At 43.8% G+C, this 15662-nt stretch overlaps 1 protein-coding gene across 2 annotated transcripts in view; it reads right to left on the reverse strand.

Annotated features, from left to right (window-relative positions):
- ISM2 (isthmin 2) overlaps positions 1 to 14269 on the reverse strand; it is a 28633-nt gene extending 14364 nt beyond the window's left edge. Inside the window, exon 1 of one of the 2 annotated variants that reach the window (XM_072623226.1) lies at positions 13971 to 14269. In XM_072623226.1, coding sequence (XP_072479327.1) covers positions 13971 to 14126 — 156 coding nt within the window. In that variant the 5' untranslated portion in view covers positions 14127 to 14269. The remainder of the gene's footprint in view (positions 1 to 13970) is intronic. The other variant, XM_072623225.1, reaches the window with a different exon arrangement.
- Between the last annotated feature and the right edge of the window lie 1393 nt (positions 14270 to 15662).

The raw sequence follows: 15662 nt of genomic DNA on the forward strand, positions 1-15662 counted from the left end.
GCTGAGTCCCTATTACCTACAAACATGTCTACATCTCCCTTGTCCTCAAAAAATACTCACTTGATCCATCCATCCTTGACAGTTGTTATGTCATATCTCTCCTCCACTTTGCGGAGGCTGTGGTTGTCTACAATAGATGCCTCTATGTCCTTTTCACTTACACTCATTGTTCATGTCATGCCTGTTCGTGACAAGTGTTTCCAAGAGCTATTTCCTGGGCCATCTTCTCTTCTCCCTCTATATTATTTATCTCAGTGATCTCAGTTCCCATGGATTCAATTATCTTTTCTATGTTGATGATTCTCAGATCTACTTTCTCCTAATCTCCAGATTTATTTCTTCAACTAACTACTGGACATCTTGAACTAGATGTCCCACAGACATCTTAACCTTAACATGTCCAAAGCTGGATTTATTACTTCCTCCAAATCTTCCCTCCTTCCAAAACTTTCCTGTTCCTGAAAAGGAAACCACCATCCTCCCAGTTGCCCATGTTTCCACAATGCCATCCTTGATTTCTTTGCTCTCTAAAAACCCCCATTATCAATTTTGTTGTCAGGTTCTATTGATTTTACCTTTGTAACATCTCTCATATACATACACACACATATATGTGTGTATATATGTATATATGTATCTATCTTCCCATCCATCCATCATCCATCCATCCATCCATCCATCCATCTACGTATCTATCTATGTATCTATCTTTCTATCTGTCTATCTATCTATCCTTCTCTCTTGTGATAATGCCACTACCTTAATCCAGACCCTTACCACTTCATAATTGAATCACTGCAATAGCCTGCTGGTTGGTCTGCCTGCCTCGGACCATCTTCCACTTAGTTGCCAAATTGATTTCCCTAAAGTACAGATCTGATTATGTTATCCAAACCCAAATAAACAAACTCCAATGGTCTCCTATTATGCCCAGGATCAAATGTAAATTCTCTATTTGGCATTTGAAACCCTTAGTAACGGCTCTCGCCTGCCTTTCCAGCCCTCTCACCACATACTCTGTGATCCACCAATCAATGCTATTCTTCCTACAAGACACTTCATCTCCTAATTCTATGCATTTTTGCTGGATGTTCCCAGTGCCTGGAATACTCTCCCTTCTCCTCCCCACTTCTTAGCTTTCCTGGTTTCCTTCAAGTTTTAACTAAAATCTCACCTCTTCTAAGAAGTCTTTCCTGATTCCCCTTAATGCTAGTACTTTCTGTGATCTCCAGTCTATCCTATCTATATCTGCTTGTACGTAGTTGTTTACATGTTGTCTCTCCCATTAGATTGTGAGCTCCTTGAGAACAGGGACTGGTTTTGCCTTTGGGGAGGAAAAGAATTTTTTTACTAATTTTTAAAAATTTTTCCTATTGCTTAGAACATAGTAAGCACTTAATAAATACTTGTGACTGACTGGGAGTACAGTACCCGACACACAGAAGGTCCTTTAGAAATGCTGGATGAGTAAATGTGCACTTCTGCATATATGCGCACACATATCATCCAAAGCTTCTAATTTCTCCATGGCAAGATTTCTGTGGAATCCTTATACTATACAACTCTCTCTCCTCAAGTGTGTGTGTGGGGAAGTGTGCCCTAGCCTGGCAGAATCTCTGAGAAGACTGGGGAAAACAAAGAAGAGTTTCAGAAGGGTGGTCTCTCCTACTATTCCAGTGCTTCAGCTCCAGAACCAAACTCCCAAACTCTTTCCAAATGCTGGTGGAAAAAGTGGTGACTGTAAAATATATATAGAATGCCTTAACTGTCTATCTATCGGAGAATGGTTCAACAAATGATGCTGTACTATTATGTATTATTGCTCTATAAGAAATATTATGAAATTAAATATTATTAAATAATATTAATGCTCCATAAGAAATGACAAAATAGTTTCAGAAAAATTTGAGAAGATTTAAATGAAATGATGTGGAATGAAATGATCAGGACTAGAGCAAATTATATAGTAATCACATTATACAGAAATTATACACATTATACAGAAAAATACTTGAGAATTCTGATAAGTGCAACGATCAATCTCAGATAATGAAGCACACTACCCGTCTCTTGGCAGAGAAATGATGAACTCAAGATATAGAATAAGACATAATTTTAAACACAACTAATGTGAGAATTTATTTTTGCTTGAGTATGCATTAATTGGAAAGGTTTTCTCTTCCTTTCTTTCTTTTGTCCAGTGGGATGTGAGAAAGAAAATTAGTAAAGATAGTAAAAAAATGAAAGAGGCATTTTAAAAAATGCAGAGAAAAAGTACGCAAGTCAGAAAAAAGCACAAATGGGAGCTTTGAAAGCTACAGGTTGAACTTAATATATACTCAAAGAAAGTAAAGCTGTACTTAATAGAGACATGCATTTCTATGTACAATCCTCTTTGTTTCTGTTCTATTATGCATATGGAACTATCAATTTTATTTGGTGTCTGTTAGGTTTAGAATAAATAGTATCTTAATGTTTAACGAAAATGACAACACAACAAAATTCATAGGTTAGTTATTTCTTAATGGGACGTTTAAAATGACTAGGGATTGATTTCAGAGTTGTAGTTTGAATTTTAAACACTGTCTTATTAGTCATGACATATGTTCAGGAGAGATTCAATGAAATAGGAATTCAGGTAAGTATTAAAATAAGAAAAGGCCAAGGTCTCCCAGTGCATCCTGGGTCCTCTCCAGTCATTCTGATGAATATCTGATCACTGGATCCAGATGGCTCAGGAGGAGAAAGGAAGGCTAGTGAACTTGCACAACCCTCCCTCCCTCAAAACAAAGTCAAGTGCAAGCTACGTCATCATTTCTCTGAGGCCATAGTCTTCTTTGAAAACGAAGGATGAACACAACAACAATCTTAATGTTAAGCCTTCAGTGCCTCCAAGTATGTGTTCCTGGTAGGCCCCAGCAGAGGTCTCTCTATTTCCCTGAGGAGCAGCGTTTCCCAGGAGCAATCTCAACTCCAATTAAAAGAACCTGGGGATGGTCAATCCAAAGGAAAATTCTTTAGCCCAGTCAGCTGTCCCCACGGCTGGAAGGCTTCCCTTCCATAGGCACCCATGGTGCATTTGTTCAGTTTTTCTGCTCTGTCTGAGTGTTCCCTGAATGGAGCACCTGTGTTAGCCTGGGTGAACAACCCAAGGCTGCAGCTGATACAAGATTCCTTGCTTACTTGCAGGTTCATAAGGACATCCATTTGAAAAGGATGACACTGTCCTCAGGGGAAATGCCCTGTGACCCTTTCACTGTAGCTGTGACTGCCCTGGGTGTTGCTGTCCAACACTGAGGTATACTTAGGTGCCTTCACACGTTGATGGGTAGGGAAATATCACTCTTCTCATTTTACTGATGGCATTGAGAAACTGGCATTGAGAACAAAAGGGGCACATGACTGTGGTACCAGGCTCTCATGCCCTTAGAAAACAACAGTTTGTGCCTTGAATCCTCTTTCTGCCCTTCCATTGATACCAGAACAAAAAAATGACAACCTATGATCCAAAATCACTCTTCACTGAGTTTTCAACACAACCTCACTTTCCTCCCTAACTCAAAGAAATCTAGGAATCTCCCTTTTGAGAAAATTTTGTCTGCAGTTTAGATGAAAATATGATGGAGGGACCTATGACCAGGACAATTCCACTATATATACATGTGGACACATATCCTTCACACAGGCACACATTCGTGGATTCACTGACTCATTTGCGGGGACTGGTGTTTTTTAAATTCAACTCATTAAGTATTTTAGAGGGAAGGGAGTGGACCTGTGATTTCATTTATACAAAGGGAACTCCAGGATGAAGAAATGCCCTCTACAAATGCACCCTCTTGGAAACTACTAGTCTTACACAGTTGCCTAGAGCACTGAAAAGTTAGATGATTTGCACAGCCAGTTGGTTTGCACAGTCAGCATTGGAAGTTGAATCTAGCTTTAGATCTTCTTTGCATTGAAGACAACTCTACTACATTCTCAACATTTTTTTTAACTGCACTGAATTTCAGATACATCATATGGGAACAGCAGCATCGTGTAGTGGATACAGAGCTGATGATTTTGTTCATCCTTCATTTCCGAAGAGGACCAATGACATCGAGGATGGTGTCTGGAATTACTTGTGAATTGGATTTAAGTGAGTTGCACAAAATCATCAGCCTGACTTTCTCCTCCAGAATCACTGAAGTCCAGAGGCAAGACAAAAATCAAGATGACTGGTGATAGGCTGGGATGAAACAGATGACCTTGGCATCTTCAATGCTTGTCCAAGCTCCAAAACACTGCACAGAGCCTGCTTCAGCTGCCCACATGACCACCAGAACAAATGGTTCTCATCTGCCTGTTTCTCCAGGGGAAGTCTTCACATGCTTTAGGTAGACATCCCCTTAATTCATTGACAGGTTGGAGGCCTATCTTGTACCTTCAGCCTGGTTTAACCTGTTTGCCAAGGTGGTTCTACCCAGACAAGATGCCCTTGGTTTCAAGACCTGTCTTTGAATGATACTGACTGTACAATCCCCGGGCACATCACTTAACCCCTCTAGGCAATTCTCTAAGGTGCCTGACTTGTCCAGGCAGAGGGGTTTCCTCACTGGGGAGTTCTCTATATCAGTGAAATTCCAAGTCTCAAACTCCCCCCAAATGATCATATAGGTATACAGATGACATACACACTCATGTACCTAAACGCACCCAAACTTACTCACACACACAGTTACACAGCCCTACATTTGGCTTAATATGAGTGCATATGATAATCTGTGATTGAGTCTCATATATATCCTCTCCTAGTTAGAGCCTGGCTTGGATCACCCCACCCCTAGGCCACATGTTCCCAGTTAATATTGTGGAAGCATGTTAGCCATAATCCTTAATGCATTATGTGAGCAGAGCTGCTGTTAACTTATTCTAGCCTTAACTCTCTCATTAGCCCCATTTCCCCTCTCTAGTGCTGCAGGAACTATGAACTTGTCTTGGTATATGGGGGCCCCCAAACCACAGCTGCTAAACCAACCAACACTGCCAGTCATCCTCTCCTCCCCCTATGGTTGCGCAACTGACTCCTCCCTGGCCTCAGTCTCCTTCCTTCCTCCCCACCCCAACCTTCCCCTAGGCTACTGGGCAAATATGACTGTAGCTAGTGATGGAAGGAAAGGAAGACCTCAAACTCTAGGGGCCCAGCAGGTTGCCCCATGAATCCAAGGGGATTCAGATATTTCTTACCTAAGACCAGGCTTCCAAGGGGTTTGGGCAATGACAGCCTATTGGGGTGGGGAGTGGGAAAACCAGAGTTCAGTTCAGATTTCACCCTCAATACAAAGACTGGCATTTGAAATCTTAATCCTGCCTCCTGGCTCCCAAACCCCAAAAAGGAGATCTCTCTTACAGTAATTTACTGAGCCAGATAGCTCAGGAGACAGAGTGCTGAACCTGGAATTGAGAAGGCCTGAATTCAGATCTTGCCTCAGACACCTACTGGATGACCCTGGGCAAATCACTTTAAGTCTGCCTCCTTATCCTCATCTGTAAAATGGGGATAACAATATCTACTTCCCAGGGTTGTTGTAAGGATCAAATGAGAGAATATTTGTAAAATACTTGCAAATCTTAAAGCATTACATAACTCCTAGCTATAATGCTCAGTCATTTCAGTTGTGTCCAACTCTTTTGCGGGGGGGTGGGGGGGGGTGGGGGAAGGCAAGGCAATCAGGGTTAAGTGACTTGCCCAGGGTCACACTGTTAGTAAGTGCCAAGTATCTGAAGTTAGATTTCAACTCAGGTCCTCCTGACTCCAGGACTGGTACTCTATCCCTGCACCACTTAGCTGCTCCTTCAGTGGTGTCCCCGACTCTTTGTGACCTCATTTGGGGTTTTCTTGGCAAAGACACTGGAGGGCTTGCCATTTCCTTCTCTGGCTCATTTGACAGATAAGGAAATGAGGCAAATAGGGTTAAATGACTTGCCGAACATCACACAGCTAGTAGATCTCTGCAGCCACATTGGAAATGAGGTCTTCTTGACTGCAGGACCAGCACTCCATCCAGTGCACCACCTAGATGCCCAGCTTACATATACTGTGTACAGCTATCCTTGTTGGTTCCTCACAATAAATCTTTGTAAAGAAGCATAAATATAATGGTCCCCATCTATCTTTGTACCTCACAATAATTTTTTATAAAGCAGCATATTATAGTGACCCCCATATTGCAAGGGAGGAAACTGGGTCAAATTCAATTTAATTCAATTAAAAAACTTTCCTTAGGAAATCAGAGAAGTATCATGTCACAGAAAACTCATGGGCTTTAGACACAGGACCTGTGCTACCTACTACTCCTACAACATAAATAAGTCCCTTTGCTATTCTGGGCGTTGGTTTCCTCATGGGAGATATGTAGAGGCTAAGTTAGATTATCTCTAGGTCCATTCTGATATAAATCTTATGAGACCCAGGGAGGTCAAGTGATCTATCCATAAGAAGCCAAGGTAGGACTCAAACCCAGGTCTTCTGATTCCAAAGTCAGTGTTGTTCCCCCTACACCATACAACATCATAGCACTTATGTGGTTCAGTAGTAGATAGAGCACTGGGCATGGAGTCAGGGAGACCAATTCAGATCCAGCTTTGAACACTTTCTAGCTGTGTGACTCTGGACAAGTCACTTAACTCTGTTTCTCTCCATTTCCTCAACCGTAAAATAATAGCACCTACCTCACAGGGTTGTTATGAGGATCAAATGGGATATTTGGAAAGTGATTAGCACAGTGCCTGGTACACAGTAGGTGTTTAATAAATGCTTGCTCTCTTTTCCCCTCCTTTCCCCCACGCTGCCCCACTAGCTTCAAACCCAAGTGTTCTGTTTTGTTTTTAACTATATCCCACTGCTCCTTCCCTCCCTACTACATGTCTAGCTGTCCCCCCTTCCCTCCCAACTAATCCTGATTGTTACCTCTATACTGGGGCTCCTAAACCTTAGGAGTCTATAGATAGGTTTCAAGGAATCCATGAACTTGGAGGGGGAAAAAAATACATCTTTATTTTCACTGAACTTTTCATTCCTTTGCAATCCTATATATTCTATGTTATACAGTTAGAATATTATTCTTAGAAGGTATACATAGGCTTTACCACTCTGCCAAGGGTCCATGGAGTCCCTGATATAAAAAGGTTAAGACCTCCTGCTCTAGACCTTAAGAAATGGAAGAGTTTTTTGGTGGGTAACCTCCCTAGGCATCAGTTGCCTGACGTATAAATGAGACAGTTGGGCTAGATTGACACTGAGGACCTTTCCTACACTATTACTGTGATCTCAAATGTTATTGGCTCCATGATAACTCTGTGGGAACCTAATATCCAAGCTTGGGGAAAGACTAAAGCAGTTTTGGATAGTAGGTGGAAGGGTCACAATAACTCAGGTCATTTTTGGTCATGGGATGAAAACAATATGGATATAATAAAGGGCAAGAGGATTGTGATTACAGTAGAGGTGTAAAAAAGGGCATGGCCTCTTCTCAGATTCCTACATGGATTATTCTGTTTTGTGTTTAGGGTTAGTCTATAGCCCTTAATGAAGGCAGATAGGTGGCTCAGTTGAAAGATCTTGATGGGTTTGAAGTCAGGAAGACTCGAGTTTAAATCTGGCCTCAGACACTAGCTGTGTGAACCTGGGCAAGTCACTTAAACTCTGTTTGCCTCAGTTTTCTCAACTAAAAAATGGGGATAATAACTGAGATAAATAATAATAAATGAGATAATGCCTGAATCTACTGGGGAAGGAAATGGCAAACCATGCGGTATTTTTGCTAAGAAAACCCCATATGAGGGTCACAAATATGTTTAGCCCAGCGCAAACCCCAGACAGAATCTAAACATCCTCAGATCCCTTGAGAGGGACTCTCAGAGGCCACCTTGCCTAATTTTCTACCTCTAGTTTATCATCCTGGACAGATTCATCCTATTACTCACATCTATTGTAGATCTCCAATACACATAACTATACAGCAGGCCAATTCCTTTAATCATCCAGGATAGCTAGTTCTGGTATTTCATAATCCTCCTCATCAATCATAATATCAACAATCAATAAACATTTACTAAGCTCTTATTATGTGCCAGACACTGTGTTAAATGCTAGGGATAACAAGATAGTCCCTACCCTCAAGGAGCTTATGATCTAATGGAAGAGACAACATGAAAACAAATATATGCAAAGCAAACTCTATATAGTATAAATAGGAAATAATTAAAAGTGGGAAAGCACTGGAGTTAAGAGGTGCTAGGGAAGGCTTCCTGTAGAAGGTGGGATTTTAGTTAAGACTTAAAGGAAGCCAGAGAGGTCAGCAGATGGAGTGAAGGAGGGAGGGCATGTCAAGGCAGGAGAGAGAGATGGCCAGCGTCAAAAGATGGAATGTCTTGTTTGTGGAACCATCAGGAGGCCAGTGTGCCTGGATCAAAGAGTATTTGTTGGGGAGTAAAGTGTAAGATACGGTCTCTGCCTCCAAGAACTTATAATATAGCTTGAGAAATAAAACAGACTATGAGCATGTAAAAGAATGACACTGAGGCAGTACATGGTAAGTCCCAAATGAACAATGTAACACTGACTACTCCAGGAATTCCACGAAGAGACTTTACTGGTGGCTGGTCTGTCCAGGGAAAGCCTCACAAGGGAGGTGTAACATGTGCTTTGCTTTGAAGGATAGGTTAAGTTTCAGCTGGGTTCAGAAGAAGGGGGTAGGGTCTGAAGGAGTTCCAGATAGGTGGATGAGCAAAGGCATGTTCTTTTGGCCAAATCACTTTCCCCACCCTGGCCTTGAGTTTCCTCAGTTGTTAAGAGGAGAGGGCTGGGCCAGATGGCTTTTGAGGTCCTTTCCAACACTGTTCCTATGATCTCAAATGTTACTGGCTCAGAGATAACTCTGTGAGTGGCTAGTGGTCAAGCTTGGGGAAAAACTCAAGAAGATTCAGGTTTGAAGGCCATGATTAAATGTTGAAATCGGGGGGGCACCCCCAATCTATTATGTGTACCTACACTCAAGGTCTTGTAGATAGCAATAGTCCATTTTGAAGACTTCCTTAATGTAGAAAAGGACTCTTCTTTTACATTTCCTATTGTTTTTTGGGATTACAGAATAATCAAGTCAGCCTAATATAGTTTACTTTGAGCAACTCAAAGCCTTCATGAGTCTCAGTTTTCTCATCTTTAAAACAGAGATAAACACCTGTGCCCTACCTGTATCATTCCACAGAACTACTGATAGGATCAAAATTTCTCATAGCATTTGGCTACCTCTTCTTTGAACATATTATATCCTCCCTTCTATCAAGCTCATTTGTATATTTGCATCCTCTCTCTTCTAAAACCCTTGAGGACAGGAAGTGTGTAATTTTTTAATCTTTGTGTAAGGAGCACAAAGGTTTTAGCTGCTGGTAGAAAATAGGACAAAGGTTGCCAGCTACATCGATTTCATCTGGGCGGCTTTAGTTTTGTTCTTGAGATGATTTGTACAGTCAGAAAATCTGCCTGCTCCTCCCTCTTCAGACACACCCTTAGGGGAGAGGCTGAATAGCTGATAAAATCCAGCAAACACCAGTGGATGGAGGGGAGGGACGGAAAAGGCTGCACAAAGCCCAGAAGATGAGAGCCACTCAGCAGCAATATCCAGCAGAGAGCAGTGTGGCAGAAAGAATAGAACCACAGAGGACATTTTCCATCCCAAAGCAAGCACTGGTACCCAATGACCTCACCAGTGAACATGAGGGCCCTGCGGTGCCAGAGGCATGGGTGCCTGGGCTATGCATATCCTTTGGCCACAAAGGTTCTTTATGCATGTGCCATTCTATGGATCGAGAAACATACATTTTCTAAGAGTCTACTATGTGTCATGCACAGTGCTCTGTGCATCTGGTCACATTTATTTCCTGATATACACCTTGGGAGAGTTCCTTCTGCATGTGCACAGGGATATTTCTTGTTACTTGGTTTATTTGATTTAATTGTTACTGACTGGGACTTGTCCACAAAGGAATCATGGAAGGCTTTGTGGAAGAGCTGGCAAATGAGTTAAGTGTTAAAGGTATGGAAGCATTGGTAGCACAGAGCATGTCTGGGAGGCTGAGTAGTACAATTTGACTGGAATATAAATCACACCAAAGCAAGTACAGTTATCCTTTCCACATCTCACTTTCCCACTGAGGTTTCGATATATCACAGGTCGGCGTAAGAAATGAAATGGGAATGTTTTGGGAATTTTGTGGGAGCTACAGACAATACATGAAGGTCAGTAGATGACACAGAAAATATTTAGAAACTCAGAAATGCATAAAATACATGTATGGTATTGTATAATATCAGCATATTTTATCTTTTGATACCATAATAATTTAGACTTCTCTGGTATGAAGGGAGGGTCAAAAAATTTTATGCAGATTTTCCAGATTACAAGGGTACCACTCCCAATCCGTGTGGAAGAGATCACTATAATGTGAGATAATGCTGGAAAGGAAGGATAATGCCAGGTAATGGAGGACCTTAAATGTCAGCCAGAGGAGTCTGAGCTTTATTTGGTTGTTACCTAAGAACCAATGAAGACAGAGGAATGACATATAAATAATAGCATTTATATAGTGCCAGCTACTATGCTAAGCATTTTACAAATATTTCTTCCCTGCATCCTCACAACAACCCCTGGAAACTATTATTATCCCCATTTTACAGTTGGGGAAACTGAGGCTAATACAGATTAAGTGACTTGTCCAGGGTTGCACAGCTAAGGTATATTTGAGACTGGATTTAAACTTAAGTCTTCCTGACTCCAAGCTCTATCCACGTGGTATCACCTAGCTACTTCAGACCATATGATCAGATCTATGCATAAGAAAGATTATTCTGACCACTGTGTGAAGGATAGGTTGGAGAGGGAGGAGAGGAAAGACAGGCGAGATTATTCAGAGACTATTAAATTATTCCAGGTTAATGAACATTTATCAAGCACTTACTCTGCATCTATGATGAAGATCTGCAGCAGGATAGTAGTAGCAACTGGAGATGAGAGGAGGGATTATAGGCATGAGAGATGCTGTGAGGGGTTGAGAAGATTTAGTATCTGCTTGGATATGAAAGGTGAGAGAGAGGGAATAATGTATTTGTGCTCCATCTCCTCCAGAGGGATTCTAAACTCTTTTAAGGCAGAGATGAACATTTCCATGTCCCTCACAGAGCCCGGCACAAGGATAAACATGTAGTAGGTACTCCAAAACATTTACAAATTAAGTCACTGGCAGGCACTCCACAAGCATTTAGAGGATACTCATCTCTTTCACAACTCTGGTACTCATTGGCACCCTACGGGTCCTTAAAACCTAGGAAAGGTGCCAGAGGAAGGAGGGACAGAAGATCAATTTATGCCAAGTGAGTAGAAACAAAGGCTAACGAGCTCATTTTAATACCTGTGCCATCTCTCAGGCGGGAGACCAGGCTTATGAAAAACACAGAAACCAAAATTTTAGACTTTTGCATTCTTTTGGACTTAACCAATTAGGATGCTCAGTGCGCTCCAACCATAGCACTACCTCAGAGAATTCATATGAGGCTCGAATGAGATAATCTACTTTGCAAACCTGAAATAATATCAGTTAGCTACTGTTACTATGAAGTAATGATGAAGATGATGATGGTGGTGATATGAAATGAGAACTCCTTTCTTCCCTGTCTGGATATTAAAATAGGTAGTCCTCTTGTGGCTCACAGAACAGCTGGCTGAGAATCAGAAAGGTCATGTGGGTTCAAGCTCTCATTCATATTCTCTGTGTCCCTCTCTGTCCCAATCTGTAAAATGGGAAGAATCTGTTTACTTCTTTCCCAGACGAGGAAATCTAAAGTCACCCTTCAAGTCAATGTCAAAGTGGGCCCCAAATATCAGTCTCCTGACTTTTAACACCAGATTCTATGTGCTACATTTGACTGTCATATAGCACCTACCTCACAAGGTTGTTGTGAGGATTAAATGAGATATTTCCAAAGTGCTTGGCATATTATTCAGTTGTTTTGAGGTGTCTGACTCTCTGTGACTATTTGTACTTTTTTTTGGCAAAGATGCTGGAGTGGTTTGTCATTTACTTCTTCAGCTCCTTTTACAGATGAGGAAACTGAGGTAAACACGATTAAGTGACTTGCCCAAAGTCACACAGTTAATAAGTTTGAGGCCAAATTTGAACTCAGGGAGATGAGTCTTCCTAACTGAGGAACTCAGATTCTATCCACTTTGCCACCTAGCTGCCTGGACCTGCTAATAAAGGTTTGTTTTCCCCTTTCTCCATGGTTGTTAGTTCAACTCCCTGCTTTCTCTGGCCTCAGCGAATCACAGCTTCCTTACTTCAAGCTCCCTCCCCACCAATACCTACTTTATTATAGGGGAAGGGAGAATTTTCCCTATGTATAGATTGGATAATTTCTTCAGGGCAGGCTAGGCAAATTCCCATAATGCCAGGCTAGTAGACAGAATTTCCAAGAGTACAGATGTTTTCAAATCTGAATTCTACCCTACTCTGGACAGAGAGACAGATAAAGAGACAGAGATATCGAGGCCACAGGAAAACTTAATAGAAACTGAAAAGTGCAACAGACTTCATCTATCTGAGGTACACTTCATACCTGAAACAACCATGAATCCCATCTATATAAATGATCCTCTAGACTCTACCTTGGAAGTATCTGGTGGTAGTGGGAAACTCACCACTTCTCAAAGTAGGTCATTCTAATTCTGTAGTTTAATTGTCTTTTATTATAGTGGGGATCTGCCCACACACCAGCAGCCCCACCTCTCAGTCCTTTCCTTCTCCAGGTATACCAGTTTTCTTAATGGGATGTGTCTCAGCACGGTACTGTAGAAAGGGTATATCAGCTGAGGCATTGGAGGACCTGGGGCTTGATTTCTGCTTCTGACACTTTCTACCTGTGTGACTGTAACCTCTCTGGGTCTGTTTTCTCATCTGTAAAATCAGAGGGTGGTTCCTGAACAACTCTGGGGAGATTTTCCCCCTAGGAAATGGAGAATTTTGTTTGTTTGACTCTTTTCCTTGCCCTTTATTCAATTCCTGCCCTAGGACACTTGCAATTGGCCTAAGGAACACAATTCATTTTTCCATCCCAAAAGAGTTTATTACTCGCTGGAAAACGCCAACTTTCAGAGACTTGCTAGGAAGGAAGCTACGGGCTAAAGATTCAGTGTTAGTAAATTCAGTCCCGTCAGGGAGAGCGCAAATGTCCTCTTTAATTCAATTCATTTCAGTTTACTAAGCATCTATTAAGAGTTCTCTTGTGAGCAAACCGCTGTGCAGGCCTAAAGAACTTAGGGAGGACACGTACAGCGAAAAAGCAGCATGTGCTCCATTTCAGTAGGTCTGTATTCACTTGGGGTTATTTCTATGTACTTATCTTTGTCTTTGCCCCAAACAGCCAAAACCCCCTTTTCCCAGAGACAAGTCTGTCCCTGAGGGAATGACTCACACGACACCGAAATGAAACGTAAGTTCTAAGCTGCCCCGCGACAAAACCTTCGCCTTGATCGGGCCGTTCGGGGCTGTCCCGGGTTGGAGTACTGTGCATGGGGGCACCGGGCAGTGGGGACAACGTAGCACCTTGGGAAAACTGTCCTTTTTACAGGGCGTGGTGGAGTCAGAAAGGAACCCAGAGGACCCAATCCCAGCTGCCCACTGCAGCTCTCCTCTCCATCGAGTCCTTTTTTTTGGGGGGGGGGGGGGGGCAGTCACACTTCTTCCCTGGCCACCTGCTACCTGCGGCCAGTCCCTTCCCCTCGCCGATGCCACCCAGTGCACTGGCAGGCGGGCACGGCCCCAGGCACCTGGCCGAGAATCGAGCAGAGGCTGGCGCGCACGGCGGGCGAGTGGGCGGGCAGAGCGCGCTCTCGAGTTACCCTACCTGGCCCCCGCCCCGCCGCCTCTCTCACCTCCGCTGGCTCGGAGTGGCTCCTGTCCCGGGGCCCCGGGGGGCCGGCTTCGGGTCCTCGGAGCCTTCTCAGGGGCAGCCCCGTCCCGGCGGGGAGCAGCAGCGTGAGCAGGACAAAGCCGAGGAGAAGCCCAGCTTTCCCGAGGAGCCGAGGCATCGTCCCCTCTGCTCTCCCCGCTCCGTTCACTCGAATCCACCCCCCTTCCTCTTCCACCGCCTTCCACTCCCCTCCTTCGCGGGGGGAGAGGGGCGGACAGATTGGACCAGTGCTGGCGAAGGAGGGCGGGCGGAGAGGATCCCTCTTCCTTCAGCCTTCGGTGGGGGGCGCGGGAGGGGAGGAGCAGAGGGCGTCCGGGAGGAAGAAGGGTGTGTGCGTGTTCCACCCTCGTGCACACACCCAGACACGCGTGTGCCCGCTCCTGCACACACACGGAGTCATCAGGGCTTCACGGAGCTCTGCCCAGTCGTACGGGAGCCAGCCCGTGCGTGCGTGCCAGGCTTAGCCTCTAGGTTCGGGCACGTGTGCGAATGTGCTCATCCGGACCCGAGCCAGCCAGGCTTCTCTCGGACTGTATCCCTTCTTAGCCCGAGTCTCTCTCTAGCCCCCTGCAGATTGTCCTCGGGGTTATCAGGTTCCCCGGCTCCGGCTGTGGTCGCCAGCGCTAGCCCCTGCAAAAGGAGGGAGCAGCAGCCCCGATCCAGCCGAGCCCCCAGCTCCCTCTCGCTGCTCGAGCCTTTTCCACAATCTTCCCGCCCCTGGGAGCGACTGCCTCCAGGCTCTTACCCACCACTAAGCACAAGTCTCCTCCAGGGCTGGAGACCAGGGAAGGCTGGGAGACATTGAGTTCTGTGCGATGTGGTCCAACTGACCGTCCCCGGGATTTTTATAGGAATCGGACCCTAGGGACTCAAAGATTTGTTGGACTATTACTTGAAATGTAGACGGGCAGTTTTGCGTAGGAAGCCCAAGGGAATGGCGGGGGGCGGGCCGGGGGGGGGGGGTGGGGAGGGGAGAAGAGGCTTGCTTTCTTGCACTACTGAAATAACTTTTGTAGATTTGGCGTTGCTCCTAAAAATTTCACACCATCAAAGCCCCACGCCGACTTGACAGGAAGATAGTCAAATGCCCAAGAACTGAATAAATCAAGTTATTTCATTCACTAGAGAAAAGTAGCCCCCTCGAAAGTTTTTGGAGTTTTATGGTGCAAGAAAGTGAGGTTCAGAAGGGAGAAAAAAATTAGCACTCTCAAAGGGAGGAAGAGCCAAGCGACGTAGAAGGGACTCAAATCCTTTCCTAAGAGGAACCTCGATTAGGTCGTGTTGTCTCTCCAGTAAAATGATCGAATATGATCTGCATCGCACTGTAGAACTTGTAGAAATCCAAGTTTGGTGAGATGCTTAAAAATCAGTCCAGAAGGGAGCCAGAAAGATGTCCATTCAGAAACTGCTTGCTTGACTGAAAAATTGCAAAAGTTGGATTAGAATTCTGCATTTTTTTTCAAAAAGGGGGAGGGGATAGAGTGATAATTTCGGTCAAATGACCTACCTACAGAGGTCCCCAAGACTGCCACTAAGAATTCAGCCTAGATTTAACCAGCTACTGTTTTGTACATGACTTTACTTGATGCACATGCCAACCTGTATTTTTAAAGTGTCTTTTACTTTAAGAAAAATGCTTTTGCAAATAATCTCA

This window comes from Notamacropus eugenii, chromosome 7 (genome assembly GCF_028372415.1).
Source record: "Notamacropus eugenii isolate mMacEug1 chromosome 7, mMacEug1.pri_v2, whole genome shotgun sequence".
Taxonomy (NCBI): Eukaryota; Metazoa; Chordata; class Mammalia; order Diprotodontia; family Macropodidae; genus Notamacropus; species Notamacropus eugenii.